General features: G+C 37.6%; 2 protein-coding genes across 7 annotated transcripts in view; one reads left to right on the top strand and one right to left on the bottom strand.

Moving 5' to 3' along the window:
* The first annotated feature begins 1774 nt into the window (after positions 1-1774).
* On the top strand, positions 1775-3430 carry LOC117334502 (purpurin-like). Its single transcript, XM_033894163.1, has 2 exons — positions 1775-2094; positions 2713-3430. The coding sequence occupies exons 1-2, from the start codon at positions 1854-1856 to the stop codon at positions 2943-2945; spliced, it is 474 nt and encodes a 157-aa protein (XP_033750054.1). The 5' UTR covers positions 1775-1853; the 3' UTR covers positions 2946-3430.
* An 8762-nt stretch (positions 3431-12192) lies between these two features.
* Positions 12193-21523, bottom strand: part of LOC117334501 — a 38401-nt gene continuing 29070 nt past the window's right edge. For all 6 annotated transcript variants that reach the window (XM_033894161.1, XM_033894160.1, XM_033894157.1 and 3 more), the window contains exon 3: positions 12193-14084. In XM_033894161.1, the coding sequence (XP_033750052.1) occupies positions 12659-13978 (1320 nt within the window). In that variant the 5' untranslated portion in view covers positions 13979-14084 and the 3' untranslated portion in view covers positions 12193-12658. The remainder of the gene's footprint in view (positions 14085-21523) is intronic.

The following is a 21523-nucleotide window of genomic DNA, read 5'->3' as shown; positions in this document are numbered from 1 at the left end:
ACAAAACGTCTGAAAATGTGCTATACACACCATTGAAGGTCCAAATACACGTAGACTGTAACAAATTCTCAGGTCCCTGTGGATAAGACGTCTGATAGAAACAGGTTGATCACATGACAATAATGTGATCGTCTTTTCCCAAAATATAATTGTGTGTGATGTATTTTGCAATACTCAGTATACATGTTAACATTGATTATTACCCATCAAATGAACATCCGGGCTCTGTCATATTTGTATATTAGTGACGTAACTGGTGTAAATCACCGGAAGTTGTTATATGTTGTTTTCAAAATAAAAATAAAGGATTTTAAAGTTGAACCATATCACGTGAGGATATTATATCTCAACCGAAATATATTAAAATAATGGACAGAGTTTTAACGTGTGAGGACTGCTTTTCCTGTCGTGGTATGCTCAACAGGGCAACACTATTTTAGGAATAATTTTATAAGATTTTTGTTGAAACATTTCCAGGAGTCCTCATATTTCGTGTTCTTTTCTTTCTAAAAGTAGCTTCATTTTCTAAATAAAACAAACTTATCCAAGTCACCCAAATTGAATGCAGTGTCAATATTGAGATACAATAGATGACAGAATAACCTATTTCGCCCAAGCTAAGCGGATTAAGAAATGGGCTGTCGACACTTGCACCTGTGCGGCCACATCACATGATCATATTATGTATGTAACAAAATACACTACATTAAATTAATGTATGTCAATATCATAAACATACAAAATGCCTACTGTATGATGGAGTGGTCAATCATAACTGGTCAGCAACTGTCCCATTAGTGTCACGGTATGTCACATCTGACCGTTTCAGTCTGGACCGTGTCCACTTAACGGTCAGCTGTGAGCAATAAAGCAACTGGACCTACCACGTTTCGTAAGTTACATTGTATGAAGTGACAAAAGACTACAACCTACATAAAAATAAACGGTTTTTTGTTTGTTTGTTTTTTTGTTTGCGTGCATTATGGAATGAACTTAAAACTACACCAAGCTTTCCCAGACAATAATTTAACAGACTTAACACTTTACTGAATATTCAGTTAGTAAAAGAAATATTTATTGAATATGCACAGTACCTCTAAAAAGTTATTTTCACTTAATGGTGAGAACACGGTTTTTTGAAAATATTTTTTTTTATTTTAGTGACAACCTTATGTTTTGGAACATGTTTATATTAACATGTTGGATTTTTAGCATGCGTCTGTAATTCATAATGCATATCGTGGTTTATGACGAACCGTGTTGTTTAAAATGAAATATGGATGAATTGTATCCTTCCTGTAACTTTGGTCCTACTTAAGATGTTATATATGTATAAGATTTCTGCATACATTTTAGGCCTTGTATTAATATTGCGAATAGAATATCTCCAATACGTAATCTTACATCACTCTTTTCGTTAAATACATCATTACATCTATGTTTCCAAGTTAAAGACAATGTTAATTTTCGCTTCGCATTTTCTTATCAAATTCAAAATTTAAACTGCTGACAAGGCATTCCTCCAAAAATTATGAAGTCCTTTTAAATATTGGTCGTTTGTTAACTTCAAGTCAGTCTAGGTTGACCTATACTCTAAGACACCAGACTGACCATTTGGACAGCGCAGCTTTGACCATCAGTGGGGCCGTCTAGTCTGCATTGTGACGTGACAAATCGAGTACACGTAAACATGCCCATTAAGGTCCCATAATGATGTACGTCAATCAAGAGAAGTGCGCATGTCACGGGACTTATAACTAGTCCGGCTATGATTGCCTGGTCAGTCGTCGACATTATCTCGTCAGTCAGGGACGAGTCAGGTAACATAGGACAGTATAGAACTTTTCTAAGAAATGTTGCTCTTTGTTGCTGTCGTATTTGCAGTGTGTGGCCTAAGCTATGGCCAGCCGACCTGCAAGACGTTCGACTTTGAGATGCAGTCTGATTTCAACATGACAGCGTTCGAAGGATTCTGGTATGTAGTGTCGTCCAAACGGCCTGGCTCCGTGTTCTGGAACGCCATCGCTGGAGAGACGATGAACATGCAGCTACACTTTACCATGTTACCGTTCGGCAGACTCGAAGTCATGGCCAGTAAGTATTATTGAAAGGGAAGAAGCATGGCTGTAATAATCTTATATATTATACATTCGTATCGGTCTCAACTTTTATTTTTGAGCGAAGCATTTTAGCAAAGAAAAGAACCCTTGCATGTCGCACCATGTTAGATATGCAATAAATTTAAGGAATTCTTATATTTCAATATCGAATACTGAAAAGATATAGATGTTGATTCGCTCAGCGATATTTACTTATTTCTTATAGTTTAATAAATCAAGCCAAACTGTCTGCTTGCAATTTATAAAATAACACGTATCTGGCTATTTCAGCGACCATAAATTTAGCTATTGTTTTTGTTTTTGGCCTTTGAGTGTGTTTTTTGTTATTATTCATTTTTATTTGACTTATTAATTAAAGTATACAGTAATGCCAATATTACGACTTTCTGACATGATGATAGCGGAAATTGAACACGATTAGTATAACGGCTTTGTCTTAAGAACCTTTAAATTACCCCTGGGCAATGTTGTGTATTGTGACTGGGATTATGTATCTCTGCGATCAAATGCCACAACATGAACCATATAATTCTGTTCTATATCCAACAAGTCGTTGTACGTCATCGTTATTATATATTTTTGTTCCTTACAGGTCGCAGTTCTTCCCCTCATGGCTGTTTCTACAGTATCCATTCGGCAGTACCTGTTCCAGGATCAAATCTGACAAAATTTGACTATCTACATACACAGTATAAACTCCCCGGAGACTCCATGTGGGTGGTCAGTACGGACTATGACGGATACGCCGTCACCTACGGTTGTGACGAGGTGCTGCCCGAGTCTGGTTACTGTGATCCCCAGCAAAGAAGCCGTGTATACACTTAACAGAAAGCAAAGCGGCCATACTGAGAAACAAGACGTCAACATCGAAAACGCGCTGAATTCTGTATGTGTTTCGGCAAGAACCCTAAAACCCATGAGGCAACTAGGGGAATGTACATTCGACCCTGAACACTTCCCCCCTCCAGCTGTGACTACTCCAACACCACTTCCACAAGAAGCTGGCTTACACAATGCAGGTACATGGGCAAATTTGATAAGGAACATGTTTGCACAAAACAACGGAACCGGAAGTCAGGGGAACTTCATGCCGAATATGGGTAGGGGATTCCCATTTAACACTACTGCATTGAACGTTCCGCCAGTGAACCACGACATCGCCACCCACATGAGACAGTGGTTGAATTTGTTTGGAAAATAGTGATATGGTAGAAATCATCATGAACAATTAAATTCCATTATGAACAAATGTTTAAATGTTGTACTCAAAATGTGAATGTCTTTTTTTTAATACAAATGTTAATATTTTATATATAAGTTTTGTGATTTTTTATTATTTGAATACAAAGGACGTTGCGATAAATCCCTTTTACACACACATTCTGTTACGATTAGTTTCGTTTCCTGTACCAAAATTGTCTCTTGATTGTTGAAAGTCTTCCGGTTCCATTGTATTCAATGGTAACAATGCTGGAAGTATGATGGACTAGAAAGACGTTCCTATCTCACATCTAAATCATTTATTACAAATCGTTATTTCTGACCACGGTGTAGGACGAAATAAACATGTGTTTATAGATCTTGTACACAAAGTTGATGGGGCCTTGGGGCAGCTATGTACATAATGCTGTAGTTTTATGACATACCTGCCTTGGGCAATGATCAAACATGCTGCCACTAGCGGCCGGACACAAGGACACGGGGACAATCCACAAACAACAAGGACACACAATTACATGTAGAACCAAAGGGCTGCCGCGTTCTACTGATACAACTAAATATTTCGCCCGTCCCCCACAACCTCCAACCCTATTTTTATGGTTAAAATGATCGATTTATGAAAAAGAAGTAATAGCATGACATCGTTTGTCATTTAAGTGTAATTAAGCTATTTAATACGATAAATATTCTAACATAGAAAATTTCACATGTTGCGCAGTGTAAATCCGCCTTCGGAAGTGAAAGGTTACATGGAGGCTTTTATATAAGTTGTATAACTTGTGCCCAATCCCTTTGTAAAGTTTAGTTACAAATGAAAATATGTTTAAATCAATTGGCGCCCGTCATAAGTTTCTCTCCGTGTAATTCTCTAACATTGTTGGAGTACCCCCGACCCCCGCAGAATTGGGGTTTGATCTTCTGGAACAAGATCTAGAGACAGTATAGAACTTTTTGAGGAGACCAAACAAGCAAATATCGCATAGTTATTAAATGTCGCAATATCCACAGCAAATGACAAACAGTGATTATGGAAATTGCGAAAACTATTCGGTAATACAATTGTTAGATTTTCTCCCAGCACCCTTCTGCGTTCTTCATTATCGTGTGATAGCCTTCGTTTCCTCTCGTCCTAACACCAGACCGTTAGCACTGTCCGTCAAAATGTCTGATGTTGGGACCAAAACAGACTTAGATTATACGAAAGAGCGTTGACAGTATAGCGCGGTTTCATTCTATATAGTGACGACAAACTGATTGAAGGTAGTACATGTGGACATCGGTGCCTCAAAGCCCCTTTAAAACGCCATAACGTCCATCCAAACATAGAAATGCGAGGTGTAGTGTCGAGATAGTCAAGTGAGTTGTTGGGGTTGGGGGAGGGGGGTAAAGAGAGAGAAAGAAATTGAATAAGATCGATTTTCATCGAGGTTCCTACTTAAGTGCACCGTGACTCTACATAATGTAAGATGTCTTTCAAGGGCACTTAGAGAACTTACGTTGTCTCTTTCGTGTCTCAAGGAGGGGCATAACTAATTCTGTTTCTTCAAAGGGTTCTTAGCGAGATTTTAAATTAGAGGCATCTTACAAACATGCAGAGTGTAACAACGAGTTCATCTGTACATATTTGAATACAATTTCACCCACAGACTTCCAAGCGTGCTGAAAGATATTTTGTTTTATGTCAAAATCTATGAGGTATCTAATTTTAATAACATTGCAATATTTCCCACATAACTGATTTAATCGATCATCTCTGATTCAACATCAGATAATACCTACAATCAGCGAAGGGGAAATTATCGATTTAAGATATACATTTTTTTCTAATCTGTTAAATTTGTATTTTTTCTTGAATCAAACCAAATATCTATATTATTTTTACTCATATGGTACCCTGTCGTCTAGAAATGTCGGTGTAAGTGTTGTGAGGTTAGCTCCTCTAAACCACAGGTGCTTACAGATTACACATACCACTGTCATATCAAAAAAAAATTGAAAGTCATATTTTCTATGCAAGCGCCTGTGCTCTAAACTGGTAGAACAATCACGCTAAATCAGAAATTTCTACCAGAATGCATCGCGGTACCCTGGACACAATGATTTGTCACAGTCAAATATTTAGAGTTGTGTTAATTTATAAGTTAATCTACGGGTACAATTTTGCCGTAACAAGCTTTAAAATCACAGTTTAATGTTAGACGAGAGTATAGTTCTATACATCGTATGGTCCCTGTTATGTACTGAAATTGATTTCTTGACTTCAACAGGAGTGAATCATATGAAACCTTGTAATGATGAAATGCTAAATTCGCTAGAGTATTAGATGTCTAAAAGATTATTTCTGGAAGTCAACGATCAATTACACAATTGTATATTGTACATTATTTATCTTTGATTAATGTACAGTCTGAGAGAGTTTCAATACATTTATTTAACATTTTATTCATTTTTCCTTTTAAAGTGTAGAATCCCTCACCACATTCCTATTCCAATTTGTTTGCCTGTCAGTCAACCTTGTCTATCATCGTTAGGGAATTAGAGGGTTAAGGAATTATTACCACAATGGATAGTATTACCAGTAGTAATTACACTGCATTACTACCAAAAACAGAATAAATCCGGGTAATAGAATTGTATAATACATGCATACATATTTATATACGTGTGTTGTTGTTTGTTTGTTTGTTTGTTTGTTTTTGTTTTTGTTTTTAACTTTTGCTGAAGTGGGTAGAGAAGAAACTTGAAATTTTCAAAATCCGAAAAATCTCATTCAGACACAACCTAAATGTAGGAGTTACTTCCCCTGATCCATGACACATTGGATTATATATTATGCATTATATATATATGCTACAGGCGACAAGGGGTGGGTTAAAAAATCGGTCATTTTCATATTTTTTCAAAGCGATTTTTAACAATGCAAAGCATAATATTTCCGCATCATACACGATTTTTTCTATGGAGTTCTTACCCTGATATGTTATTTCACTATTACACTGTTGTTTTAAAGATAAGATCTAGAAAAAAGGAACGACAGAAGAAGAAACGAAAGAAAAAAATGGTGACAGAGAAGAGACTATGCGGATTGGTGCTGACAGAAAAAGAAAATAGGTGAAGAAAGGGAAAAGGAACAGAAGAAATGGTTGGTACGTATCACCGACTGACAGACTCGAGTTAAATTATTCGTGTTTATCTACCATTCAAACGAACTTCAACATGGAGAGACTGATGGAGTATGAGTTACTGTGTCAGCATAAATGGTCAAATTTATATCAAAAAAATGAAAATAGGTAAGATTAGATGGAGGAGATTGCAAGCATGACTTTATGTAAAATAATATAAACATATTAGAACCGAGATGAGCAATTATCAGGGTTTAGGCAAGTTTATACACTTTGCCAATCGTTCGAAAAGTTGAGAGATCTGTTCCCCTTTTCCATAAACAACATACATTTCTTGAGCAAATCAACTACTTCGTGTTGTGTGGTAAGCAAGGATAGAGACCTACGTCACATGCTTGGACTCGGTAACACAAAATGGCGTCTCCACGGCCCGTTTCGAGGTAGGTTTTTGTATATAACTGTTGTTTTCCGTCTAATTTGTATATAGACTTTGGTGTTTTTACACGAGTAACACTAGATTTTGTATATAGACTTTGGTGTTTTTACACGAGTAACACTAGATTTAGTCACACTTTTAATAACATGTCTTGCCAGACTCTTAAATGGCGTTGTGGACGAGCGACAACTACGGCCGGTGGTCGACGTGGGGACGGACTACATAGTTTATTCTTTTCCTTACTTTTCATTTCGTCTTACAGTCATGTTGCTGACGTTAAACCTCAATCAAACGTTCTGCGGATATAAAACCATGGGTTAAAAGGTGTTGACGATATCCCAATTCCTCTGGAGTGTTATCGATACAATTTTGATTATTTTTCATCTAAAATACAGCATTCATGTATAAACTTCCATACTTATGGGCGTACTAGTATTTACACATTAGGTTAATCAGATGAAAGCATGGTTTCAATCTATAGTGCGAGCTTCCCATTTATAGCCAAATTTCATGAAATATCGCCGTGTGAGTAATCCTTTTTGGTGTAGATCTTCATTTGGCTATGTGTCGATATATACATTAGACGGAAAACAACAGTAAAATACAAAAACTTACCCTGAAGAGCCGTTGAGAGGCATGTGACGTTGGATCCTACCCCTGGTAAGGACCTATTTGGCCTATAAAAATATTGCCGATTACCTTCTTAACGGAAGGGAGATAACTCTGACAAGAAAACGTGGTAAGTTGCAAATTATGTGAAATATCTTCTCTGTCATTTTTAAACCAATATATATATAGATAACTATCTGGAAGATACTTAGCTTGTCGCGTGAGATATGTAATATTCTGAATTCTAGTCGTAATTTTAATCTACGTGGGCGAAGATCACAAAATCGTTTAGATAAAATATTTCCAATAATTGTCTTTAGCAACTCTCTTGAAATTGGTCTGTTTTATTGTTCTTGTGTAAATGGTTGATGAAAGGTGACGTCAGTCTCCAGTCGTGATTATTTAGGCCGACCTAGTGTTCTCTCAGAGGTTAAGAAGCCTGATTATCATCGGAGACACACGTCTCATGCCGTTGATGCTAACACAGCTTTTCCACCAACATACTTTCGATATTTATATTGACGAATAATAAAAATAGTTTATCTATAGTATATCCCATCTCTTAGTGAGTCTTGAATTCACAACAGAGGTCAGCTGGCATTGATAGAGCCATCCCTAACATTGTCAATCTTGTTGCTTTACATAGAGCATGACTGCATGACGATGAGCACTAACCCCGGGTTGCCGTCTTTAACACGGAAGACCCAAAACTATCGTAATGACAGTGTACAATTAAAGGGTCTCGATGAATATATGGGATATGGGAGACGGCATCAGGGGACATAACTCATATCATGACCTTCCATACATCGTAACGTGTGCATGGTCTGAGCGGCCTCTAATCAGGGTTGATGATTAATGCGGGCCAATTACTGTAGAATTGCTACTCAGCGATTTGCCCAGTTACATCTTGACCTTGATTAGCCCTGCATGTGCTTTTTACGTCCCTGTGCCATCGATCGCGTGCTGGTTCGTGTATACAGTACATGCCTGACATGTATACTGTGGTTCACAATATATTGTAGTTTCCTCTCCTGATAGAATGTATTCCAATTATGGGGCGGAAAGGTGATTTGTACCTAGAGCCGTTTTAGGACTCGGCCAAACGTTCTCTCATTTCCTCTGCCATACCATTCGGATGCATATCTGCTGAGACAAGCAGCGCTACATGCCGTATTGCTCATTTTGAGCGAAGTGGCGTTTTGACTTTACGTGATCATGACCAGAAATCTTAAAGGTGGTCATCGCTGACATAAATGACAGTTTTCCGAAATACTGAAACAAGGTAATAATTTTGGATTGTCTATATCTCTAACAATAGACGGTGTATAATAAACAAATGATTTACGGAAGTCCTTCTCCGTTTAAAATCGTCAGGTTAACAACTTAACAAGTAAGGCTCCCCCTTTTTTTGCTGTTCTATTTAGATCCCGAATCAAATCTACAAAGTGAAAACGTGTTTTGATGTAAAACGTCATGGCCGAACGAAAACGTGTTCTGATCTAAAACGTCATGGCCGAATGAAAACGTGTTCTGATATAAAACGTCATGGCCGAATGAAAACGTGTTCTGATGTAAAACGTCATGGCCGAATGAAAACGTGTTCTGATATAAAACGTCATGGCTGAATGAAAACGTGTTCTGATCTAAAACGTCATGGCCGAACGAAAACGTGTTCTGATCTAAAACGTCATGGCCGAACGAAAACGTGTTCTGATGTAAAACGTCATGGTCGAACGAAAACGTTTTCGAAAGAAACAACACCAAAACTGAAATTTTATCAATATTCGACTCACGCATTTTACGAATATACGACTAACGAATATTATCAATATACGCTTAACGGATATTATCAATATACGACTAACGGATACTATCGATAATCGCTTAACGGATATCATCAATATACGCTTAATGGGTATTATCAATATACGACTAACGGATATTATCAATATACGACTAACGGATACTATCGATAATCGCTTAACGGATATCATCAATATACGCTTAATGGGTATTATCAATATACGACCAACGGATATTATCAATATACGCTTAACGGATATTATCAATATACGCTTAATGGGTATTATCAATGTACGACCAACGGATATTATCAATATACGACCAACGGATATTATCAATATACGACTAACGGATATTATCGATAATCGCTTAACGGATATTATCAATATACGCTTAATGGGTATTATCGATATACGCTTAACGGATATTATCAATATACGACCAACGGATATTATCAATATACGACCAACGGATATTATCAATATACGACTAACGGATATTATCGATAATCGCTTAACGGATATTATCAATATACGCTTAATGGGTATTATCGATATACGCTTAACGGATATTATCAATATACGACCAACGGATATTATCAATATACGACCAACGGATATTATCAATATACGACTAACGGATATTATCAATATACGCTGAACGGATATTATCAACATTTAAGATCTACAATATTTTTCTGTTGTTTCACAAAGTTAATACATGTAACGTATATTGTTATTGATATATAGCCATGCCTATTACACACAGTGTATCCCGTATAGATTCGAGGGAAGAACTTGCGTGTTGCCCCGTTTTATGATTTATGAGGCGACCTATGTGTAGGCCTCTATATGAATAAACGTGAATAACTTGTTGGATTTTATTTATTTTACATGATATTATACTGAAATTCTCGATAAAATAATGTCTCTTCCATTGTCCATGATTTTGGTTGATGTCACAGACTAACTGGATAGTTCTATTTATAAAAATCAATAAAATTATTGGATTGTTATTATCACAAGGTATATATACCAGATGCGACACCGCGTGGCACATGTATATAAAAACGTGACGTCACATGTAATAAACCTCACATGAAAGCGTGAGGTATACAGTTAGAGCGTGAGGTATACAGTTAGAGCATGTGGTATACAGTTAGAGCGTGAGGTATACAGTTAGAGCGTGAGGTATACAGTTAGAGCATGTGGTATACAGTTAGAGCGTGAGGTATACAGTTAGAGCGTGAGGTATACAGTTAGAGCGTGAGGTATACAGTTAGAGCGTGAGGTATACAGTTAGAGCGTGATGTATACAGTTAGAGCGTGATGTATAGGCCTACAGTTAGAGCGTGAGGTATACAGTTAGAGCATGTGGTATACAGTTAGAGCGTGAGGTATACAGTTAGAGCGTGAGGTATACAGTTAGAGCATGTGGTTGAGGGATGTAGCAAGTTTTTGGTTACCTGAGACTAGGGCCCGTATTTATGATATTGATGATTAATCATATACATGTATATAAACTTTTTTTCAATTGAAGGAATCTCAGAAAGTTAAGTTAAGTTTCTTTTCGACGTTAGGTTTTCATTTGAAACTTCAATTTCATGATTTCAACGAATTCAAAAGAAGTTGAGTTGAGCTGAGATTTCGTGCTTGAGTACGAAAATAGTTTCATGAATATGAACCCTGGTCTATTTTCCGGGGCATCGCCGAAATATACACTATATATCCCTCAACCTCATATTGTAACCATTTTGTTATACAATTACTGCCCGGAGACATATTTTTAACTTGAAAATATAAGAAAAACAGGTTGTATGACATAGCTGTGTCGTGTCATTTAGATGGCGATGGAACCAAACGCAACCAGAGTGAACTGAAATATACAGGTTACGGTGACCTTCATTTCCTTTTTAAGAAATTCAAATGACTAGCTGTATGAACTAATATTTGACTTGGTGAATGATTTGTCGTTGATGATATCCTGGTTTCGTGTTCGATGAAAGTGAGTTTTTACCATAAACTCATCCTTAATCAGAACTTTAGCGTAAAATTTTCTTAAAACTTGATCGAATTAATCAACCTGATCACTGTCAATCTCGTTTTTATTCGTCCCCTTCACCTGCAAATAATTAAAAGAATGGCAACGGTTGACTTCGACGTTTTTGTTTGCTCCAGTATCTTTTGAATCGCGTTCATCTAATTCAGAAAACAGTGACAGCTCCAAAAAAAGGAGACACTGGCGTCAGCACAAAGAAGGCGTGTTCGGTAACAAGCTCTGCCCACTTTTAGCGTCGCTTGACAAATGACAACGAGTTCAATGAGAAGCTCCACCCACTTCACGCGTCGCTTGGCAACAGAAGGGATATTCAGTAACAAGCTCCGCCCACCTCTTGCCTGATTGGATCGATGGAAACACCCACGTGCAGGTTGTTGTTTTTAAAAAGTCAATAGTGATGTTTTAGTTCCCAGACTAACACACGGGACTAAAACACACCTAAGTGAATTCCACGGAAATAAGTGAATGAACATGTTACCTTTATATAAATTACATATAGTAGAGGCGTGTTAAATAAACTCAACACGACGACACGTGCTATAAGCCACACATGAAACCGCGTGGTATATATACCAAACTCGGTATCATATTGTATATGTCAAAACGAACAACCCTATAAAACCATCAGTTTTGAACATGACTCCAATTGTTGTTTTCGTTTCAGTCTAAATATGGTAATATTGAGAATGATTTCGCGTGCGGCCATGACTCAGTCAGGCCCGACTATCGATCTAAAGGTGGCCAACACCACACAGCCATTTGTTACAAATCATCTGGTACTTGGGTAAATGGTCTAGGATCGACAACACAAAATACTAACCTGTTTCTACACAAATTTATTCGATGGATACCGAAGATTTCCGAACGAGCGTGATCCTCAATAACAGAATCCAATGATTGCTAATGTCACAAGTATGTCTCCATACAAGTGTTAACAATCCTATAGAGAACCGATAATGGCATATAATTGTCTTAATAACATTCTTCTCAGATCGATCCAATATTAAATCGAATGGAATACATCTTAAGTACGACAAATTTGTATGCCAACCGCTATGTGTCTACTCCCTTCGTAACGGCATACCTAAAGCCCGGTTATATCAGGCCATAGATAGACTCTCTGGACATTCACAGTTAGATTATTTAAATATTTCTGAAAAATCCATACGAAATTGCACAAAAATGACAACATATTCTTCAAAATATAACTGATATCACTCTTCCCTTTGAGAAAGAATGATAAGAAAGGGACAATTTCACGACAGAAGCACAAGACTAGGACGTGATTATGGTATATCAACAGCATTATTCACAATGTGATCCCTCTGGACTCGTTTACGCCGGTGTTTCCGGGAGTTAAGAACCACCAGCTGGTCTGAAAATATCATATTTCCATACATAACAGTTGCCTGAGTATTGTCATTTAGTATATCTGAAGGAGTTTCCGAAAGACAGCTATCGGAACTTCTCGCGGAGCTGTTCATATGTGCCAAAGTGTATGACGTCCATGTATTAATGTCACGGTCGTATCGAACCTCGATATCGTCTGAGAAACTGGTAGTGTCACTCTTGTCCAGACTACCTAGGTCCATGTTGTACTCGGACGACTCCGTAAGGTCCGTACAATCTGATGACGCCGACATGTTCTCGAGTTCGTTCTCCATCAACCGCTCGTACATACCGTCATAGTCCTCGGTGCTGTACGAACCATGCTCGCTCGAGCTGTCAACATTGACGATCTTTGAGTTCAACAAATCGTAAGGTATCCCTCCCCCAGAGGCGCTGTTACCACTTGCCTCGGCCCCGAAACCAAATAATTCAGTAGTCACTTCGCCCGGCGTTATATCTACCGTTATTTCAGGTTTACACACGATGTTTTCTCCGGAGGATTTTGATTCAGGAGTAATATCTATTTCCGGTCTCTGCTTTGACATTTCCTCCTCAACAACGTCGTGTTTGATTTGCGCGAAACACCTAGCAACAGGTACAGGAATGCAGGTCTGAACAGACACGCCGCTATTGTCAGTCATATCCGTGTTGACAGATATGGAACGTTTTGGCGCCGGGTGGGGTACGATACAGGCGGATTCGTGCTGTAGTAGATCAAGTAATGGTGCGCCTGCGTAGTCACCCATATCGGTACCTAAAGACAAGGACCGTTTTGGTGTTCGTTCGGCATTGCTAGAGATATTCAAAGGGTCAGAAAACACTAATGATCTACCCCACCTTGACCGGTGCTCACCTGGGGTGATTTGTAAATAAGAAAGGTCAAGGTCAGGAGATGCGTCACACGCTCTCGTTTCCTCTACACGTAGAAGGTCACGCTTAACGTCATCTGTTCTTTTAGGGATATTTGATGGTGAACGCGCAGTTTTGGATGATAGTGGTTTTTCCTCGCGTCGCCATTTTGTGCCGTACGTTTTGTCAATTTTCGTAGTAACAGAATCTATCTGTTCCACCAGTGTTCTGAGATCGCTGACTACTTGTTGTAGGTTACCTTGGAGATGCTCCAAATTTAATACCATCTTTTTCACCATATCCTTAACCTGTTTGTCACGTGATTGTACGTGAATATTCTGTTGAGTCTGCGCATGTCCGAACATCATTCACACAAAGATTTGATGTGATGCCACTGTTTCCTGCAAAGTTCATTTGACCGCTACACACCATGTCTGTTGAGGTCACTCCAAGGACAAAACGAAATACGCTGATCTGAAACGTAAAAGGAAATACTATTATAAATGATATTATAGATACTTGCTTTTTCTTCCTACATTATTTTACAATGACAAACAGATAAAATTGAATTAACAATTCATGAGTTATGTGGTAATTATGAGAATCCACTTCAAAACTTCAGAACAACAAAGAAGGTTATCTCGGTAAAGTGTAGGTAATCGATCTTGGCCAAGAGTTACCGTTAATTCCTCTGACATTGAGGGCAAAGGGCGATAACCCCGAGTAGGAATGACTTGATTCTATCGGATATCGTGTTCCATGTATATATAGGGTAGATACATGCATGATCGACAAGAAAAGCTTTACCAGACAACAGTTACACTAAATTGAGTCAACAACGTTACTGCAGATGATACAATATATCCCGCAGGTGAAGGGTAATTAGGTTGCTGGTTTCCAAATGGAATTTGCCTCTTTTTTACGATGAGGGAACATTACATTATGACATCAAGTTTTGTTTCTATGGTAATAAATTTCTGTTATTTGATAAAGAAAAAACCCAAGGGCAATCAGATCGGCGACAACAATTTCCCTGTTACTTCTGCCACTGTAACATAGATCTGATATTCACATATGATACGTATGTTGGCCAATTGAAACCTGTTATTAGAGACTACTTTCCCATTGTTTGCAATTATCCGAAAAAATATATTGTCGATGTTTTGTATTTGTAATACTACTTCCGGTTTTGCACACGGCGTATTAATAAAGGTTCTATCCAATCATGGAGCCTGACACTGGCACGTGTAATGACTTGTCGAATTGTTGCTAGCCGGCGCATGCCCAGTCAACTCTATGGCGTGAGCAGCTTTCAGTGGGTGGTAATATATTCACAAAATCGACATGTTATTGCCAATGAAATCCGTGAAAATTAAATTAAATGTATATTCCTTTGTAAGTTTGTTGCCATAACACTATCAGTATGGGAAACACCATGCCTGGCTCCGTAAACGACTAGATATTTAATTACGCTCTCGTCAAAAACCATCAATATCTTAATGTTTATGACGCCATATACATAGTTGAATTAATCAACGATTGATTAACGACAATTATTTGATTAATGACAATTATTTGACGTCACAAAAACCAATACCCACACCTTTGTCGACAGCAGTTTCCAACTTTTCTTTCAAAAATAGCCTTTTTGTGTGACAGCTTTATAAATTATACTTGACTACCTCTTACTAATGTACCGGCTTAACACATTCCACGTTAACACAATCATAGCGAATGAAACAGAACTAAGAGCCTATATTTGACAAAAGTACATTATGGTGATCACAATTGATTTAAAATTTCGTCGAATCATCAAATTGGAGTATTCGCCAGGGAGAGAACTATTTCATCAACCCCCTCCTTGCCCTCTTTTCTCTACACAGACCGCCGATGTCGTGAGCGCACTATCACACGTGTGAGACCGTGGGACTCCATCGGGATAAACCGAGATCTCATTTATTGATTCACAGAAACATTAACTCAATTTAATCCTAATAGACACGAAAACAAACAACAGGTTTGGTTTAAAATGTCAACAACGTCATCTTAATCTTTATATATCGATCAAGGTTGTTTGTGCATGTCATTGTCCTCAGGCGAATGGCGCGTACAAAACTAGTTGCTTTTTAGTTGAAACATGCATTGTATTTCATTGCAAATACATATCTACAAAAGAATTGAACACAAGTTTTTACAACTTTTGACACTCCCCTTCCTTCGACCGATCGATCGAGAGAAAGAGAAAATGAGACAGAATCTCCTAGTTTGGAAATCGTTGTTACTATGCCCATAGAACCATCGATTCCTCCTGATATCTGATCAGTGTATCTTTGCCCCGTTTTTATATGTTTTCTTAGCGAAACGCTGCTTGCATGTGCGTACGTGACACTTCTCGGGGAATCACATTGGTCCGTCGACTGTCGACTGGTGCCCACGAACGGCGTTATGAAACAAATATGATGAGTTGGCTTAAATGTAATAAAAACTAAGGTAATACATTGAGTTTGATGTGGACGGGAAACACTGAGTCATCAATTCTTATAACGACCGAAACACTTCAAACTGTCAGCTGAATACTCTGACCACGAATACTCAATCCACACAAACTCTATACGAAAAGCCGTATTACTCATCGGCTATTGATATTTACAGTTCGATCAGATGCATACATGGCAGAGCGGAACTTTACTGCTCAGCATGTGATGTTGGGAGACATTTGTACAAACGGAAGTGGAAACTGTAACTACAGAAGCCATGTGCTGGGCTGGGAAGCCACACAGCTACTTTTCTTTTACTAATGGGGTAAAAAAACATGCATGTTGCTGAAGTAGGTCAGATCATAATGGCCAAGATCGATATGGCTACAGTCGTATTTAATTATAGTCAAACCTGTCTGTTCAATAGTTCACTATTTATTCAACTTGAAGCCTTACGGCTCATAAGTATGTACATAGAAACACCAATTCCAACTACATATATACAATATGTAAGTTAGGAGATAGACAAAACAATAGTCGTAACTGGTGATACAATTCATAAGGAGTCTGAGGATTGACAAAGCCGTATGTAAAACTGGAGTTAAGTACAAGAAACATTATTTTCAACAGCAAATAAACAATTTGTAAGAATTGTTAGGGGATGGGCCAAACAATATGTATAACGGGAGATAAACACGTACAAATAGGATATTGATCTTTAACAAAGGTTGGAATCTTCACCGTATTAACCAGCTTGATTGCAAAAACTATCCAAAGTTACATGGTTCTCTTTTATTACGTACAGTTAGCAGTTGGGAAAGTTTGAATGAAGAAGGACGGTTCCAGTAATACTTTTTTAATGAGCCTTTTATGAATATCAACATATAGTGGACAAATAAGAACAAAATGAAACTCGTCCTCTAATTGGATTTGGTTACAATAACGACATATCCCATTCGCCCTTGCGGTATTACGGTACCGGCCTTCTATATAAAGATTATGCGATGAGAGTATCAATGCGCAACAGGAGTAGACTTTGTTTGGTAAAATTGCAATATAAAGCTGTCTACAACGAATTTATATAAATAACATTTAGATGACCTATATGTAAACTCAGCTCTCTGTTGAGTTTCCTCGTGGACATGTTTACCAGTCATATATATAGAGGTTACGCAACGGGTGGTGGTTGTATAGGGTATTTTTCTTTCACAAGCGTTAGTTATTTTTGTTTAATAACTTTGGAAAATAACTAATGAATGTTATTCAGCAGCTATAATGATTATTGCATGCCTTTGGAGTTGATTAACATCCACTTATTGTGGTAGAAACAGCCTTCGGTAATGTCTGTAACAAGCCAAACGGTGTGGCTGATACTGCAGCTGCGTAAATTGAAAATACACAAAAATATTTAAAGATTTACAAAGATACCATCAAGGAGAATTTCCTGTGTGTCTGTTACATGGTATAATCTTTTCAGTTTATTTCTATATCCCATCATCTATAACTAGAAATATTTAATACAATATCTAATGTTTTGATTTTTCGATCGTTGAATATGGATCGATGCATGATGTCAAAAACTGAATTTTTGAAAATGAAAACCTTAAACATCCGATGATTGATAAGAAGTGTTCGAAGTTATATAAAGTATTTATGATTTAAGATTTATCAGAACATCGCCTGATATCAGTAACCACGAAGAGGGTCTAATGTTTAGATCTGTCTCGCTACTGTTTTCAGTTCCTTATAGATGAGTTTTCTAAACAACGGCATCAAATACTGTACATAGTATATGCACAACCAGGTGGCGGATACGATCGTATTGAGAAAAGATGTTATCTCGTGATTAAACGACATTTTTCATCGCTTATGGCATTTCAGACGAAAGTAATATAGATCTATCACGACGCTCACTGCAATATAGCTCAACCCTAAAAAATAATTGTATATTTAAATTCTGAATCTATAGGACTGACGCTCCGTATTGTCAGTGCAATCAATATTCCTGGAACATCCTATCGTTACCAAAATGTTTGTTTCCGAACACTGGTCGTAGGTTATACAAGGTAAAGCGCCAAAGTTACACTGATCCCATTAATTAAATTCATGAACGCAATTTCTGATGATGTTGCTCATTGAGGGCTGTATCATACTTTACATATAATGATATTTCCGTACTCTTTTATTTAAGCATTGCACTAAAATTCGATTACGCTGAAATTGATTTCTATATATTATAAGAGTGATCATATAAAAATGATTTTGATGTGCTAATATTGCGACACTGTGTTAAACTTAATGATACGCTAAAAAAAGTTGGCTAATTGACACGAGACTTGTGTTCCTTTTCAATATTTTTTCTCTCTTTATGTTACATGGTTCAGATGCAAACTCACTTTGCTTTGTGTAAAATCTCTTGCGACCGTTACTGTTATATATAATGGTATCACTGGTCGGGAATGCTGAAATAAATAATTATCATTCCGGAAAGTTATCCGGTCCATTTAAGATAAAGGGATAACACTACATTATAGCTCCTCATTAAAGCGACTGTAACTGTATATGTCATACTCATTTTCCTCCTTAAAGCGACTGTTACTGTAAATATCATACTCATTTACCTCCTTAAAACGACTATAACTGTATATTTCATACTCATTTACCTCCTTTAAGCGACTGTTACTGTATATTCCATAATCATTTAACAGTGTTTTCTTGTTATACATAGTAAAACGGGTTTAAGATTTAGCGAAACACCAGCGTATACCGTAGATTGTTTTTTTCATGAATATATGTTTACTGGTTTTAAAACACTCTATTAGTGTTTTGTAAAAAAATGTTACACGGAAAAAAAATCCGAATGCAGTCACGTGGGTGCGCGTGATGAGTCTGCGTAGCGCGGGAACATGCCTCCTTGGAGGTCCTACACATTCTGATTTTATTGTTTTGCACTTATTTAGGTACAATATATTTACAAACACAGTAGAGAACACCTTTAACTTCTGTGATTAAAGGAAAGTCTTGGCGTTATTATATATTTTTAAGAATTATTACGCCTGGTAATATTTCCGAATACGGCCTGTTACAGTTACAGTCGCTTTAAACCTTGTATACTACCTAAATACTGCTAACCACGTCCCATGCCTGCAGCTGTTAACTCCTTTGAACCATGAACCACCCTCCTCAAAACATATAGCTGTATACAATGTACAAGGTGCATTACATGTGCAACCTAAAAATTCAACTCTCACGCAACACAGAAGTGGGTTTTGTCTCCAATCTATTGAATTGGTGCGTACGGTGGAGTCTAATTTTACATGGCTTTTTCAACATGTAAGAGCGGTTAGTTTTAACACCGTCCGACAGATGGTGCTACACTTTCTCTTCCTTTGACAAAAGGGACATGAAACACGAGAATACTATCCGCCCTTATCCTGTAAGGTCCGATCTCACACCGCTGTCTAGATAAGAGATATGTTAGATCTACACTGAACTCTACGTCATATCCGGTGCACACCTGTTCAAAGTGTAAATACTGATACGTATGTCAGTTATGTAACTTTATGGAAAGTCACAGAAGTAAAAACTAAAAGGTAGGACCATGTCCTTGTAAACATTAGGAATATGATGCGTTTCATACATAAACCACCCCATTAAAACTAATGTGGTTGTAGTTTAACATTGATTTTACATCATTTTTTAAAGAATACATTGCACGAAGCAATACTAGTCATGTAAATGTATATAATAAAAATAAATACAGCCCTCCGACTTTGTAACATGTTATTTTCCTTTGTAACCAAGCTGAATGACACGGACTGACAGAACGTGAGTAGGAGCAGGGAAAAAACAGCTGTATCTCGCCGCATGTCATACGAGGTGACTAATTGTAGGCCCCCTACAGGGTCGGGCTGGTTAAGAAATGTATTCCAATATAAGGTGACATTGGAGAGACAACTAATAAGGCATGTCCTATACCCCACTGTAATTAGGTTGGCTGTGGGAGATGACTTAGATTGGACCCCTTACGGATTATTGGATTTTTGTCCGTATTGCCATATAATACGACATTGAACAGACACCTTGTCTAATTGTTACTCCATGTCTACTCTTTTCTTTCTGTGTTTACTTTTCGTTCGTTGTTTTATCCTCGACATCCGTTCTCATTCGTGGGGCCGCGATAGCTCAGTCGGTCACGTGCACGTTACCCAGGTGAATATCCGAGTTGCGTGGCTCGACGCTTTACACGTGTCAGTTTTTGTTTCTCGAGAAGGTGAGAAACGGGCTTGTCTGTGCTGTCTTAGTTGTGTCAATGGGCACGACACTTTACCCTAATTGTTCTGGATGGCATGCGACGGACCTCTCGCTTGTTGTTCAGTGAGGTAGCCACCAACTACTACAATGAGACCCCACCTAAAATGACCATGGCTGTTCACGGGACGATACACTCAACAAATAAACAAACAGTTCTCATGTGAACCCCTTACTTATAAATGACGCGTTAGGCGTTCTTTCCATGTACCACGAACGACAAATTATAAACATCAACGTAATGTTTATATTTCAATGTTTATGACATGTCATGTTCATTTATAGCAACACAGAATGGAATAAAGCGGACTCTGCATACGTATACAATAGAAGGTTGCCCGATTTTCCTCCTGCCCTGACACCAAACTTAGACATTCTGACAGAGTTTAGCCAAAGAAAACAGAGAATTATATTCATTATTACATGTATATCTCACTGTTTACATGATTTACTTACTGCAAGCTTACTAACAATACATTACATGGATTACTGCAAGCTTACTAACAATACATTACATGGATTACTGCAAGCTTACTAACAATACATTACATGGATTACTGCAAGCTTACTAACAATGCATTACATGAATTACTGCTACATGGATTACTGCAAGCTTACTAACAATGAATTACATGGATTACTGCAAGCTTACTAACAATGCATTACATGAATTACTGCAAGCTTACTAACAGTGAAATACATGGATTACTGCAAGCTTACTAACAGTAAATTGAAATTTAGTAGTATGTACTTAAGACCAACTTAATTGGCACGAAGTTCTACAGACTTGACACCACTTAATTGGCATAATGTACTACAGGCTTAAGATCGGTAAACTGACAAGGACTACTACAGACTTAACACCAGTTAATTGGCACGGAGGACTACATACTTAAGACCAGTTAATTGGCACGGAGTACTACAGACTTAAGACCAGTTAATTGGCACGGAGTACTACAGACTTAAGACCAGTTAATTGGCACGGTGTACTACAGACTTAAGACCAGTTAATTGGCACAGAGTACTACATACTTAAGACCACTTAATTGGCACGGAGTACTACAGACTTAACACCACTTAATTGACACGAAGTACTACACACATAATATGTACCAGTTAATTGGC

This window comes from Pecten maximus, chromosome 9 (genome assembly GCF_902652985.1).
Source record: "Pecten maximus chromosome 9, xPecMax1.1, whole genome shotgun sequence".
In the NCBI taxonomy this organism is placed as follows: Eukaryota; Metazoa; Mollusca; class Bivalvia; order Pectinida; family Pectinidae; genus Pecten; species Pecten maximus.
This window is presented reverse-complemented; position numbering and strand designations above follow the sequence as displayed.

Coding starts and splice junctions, on each gene's coding strand:
- LOC117334502 (XM_033894163.1), top strand. CDS start 1,854: ATGTTGCTCTTTGTTGCTGTCGTATTTGCAGTGTGTGGCCTAAGCTAT. Junction 2,095..2,712: donor CAGACTCGAAGTCATGGCCA/GTAAGTATTATT, acceptor TGTTCCTTACAG/GTCGCAGTTCTTCCCCTCAT.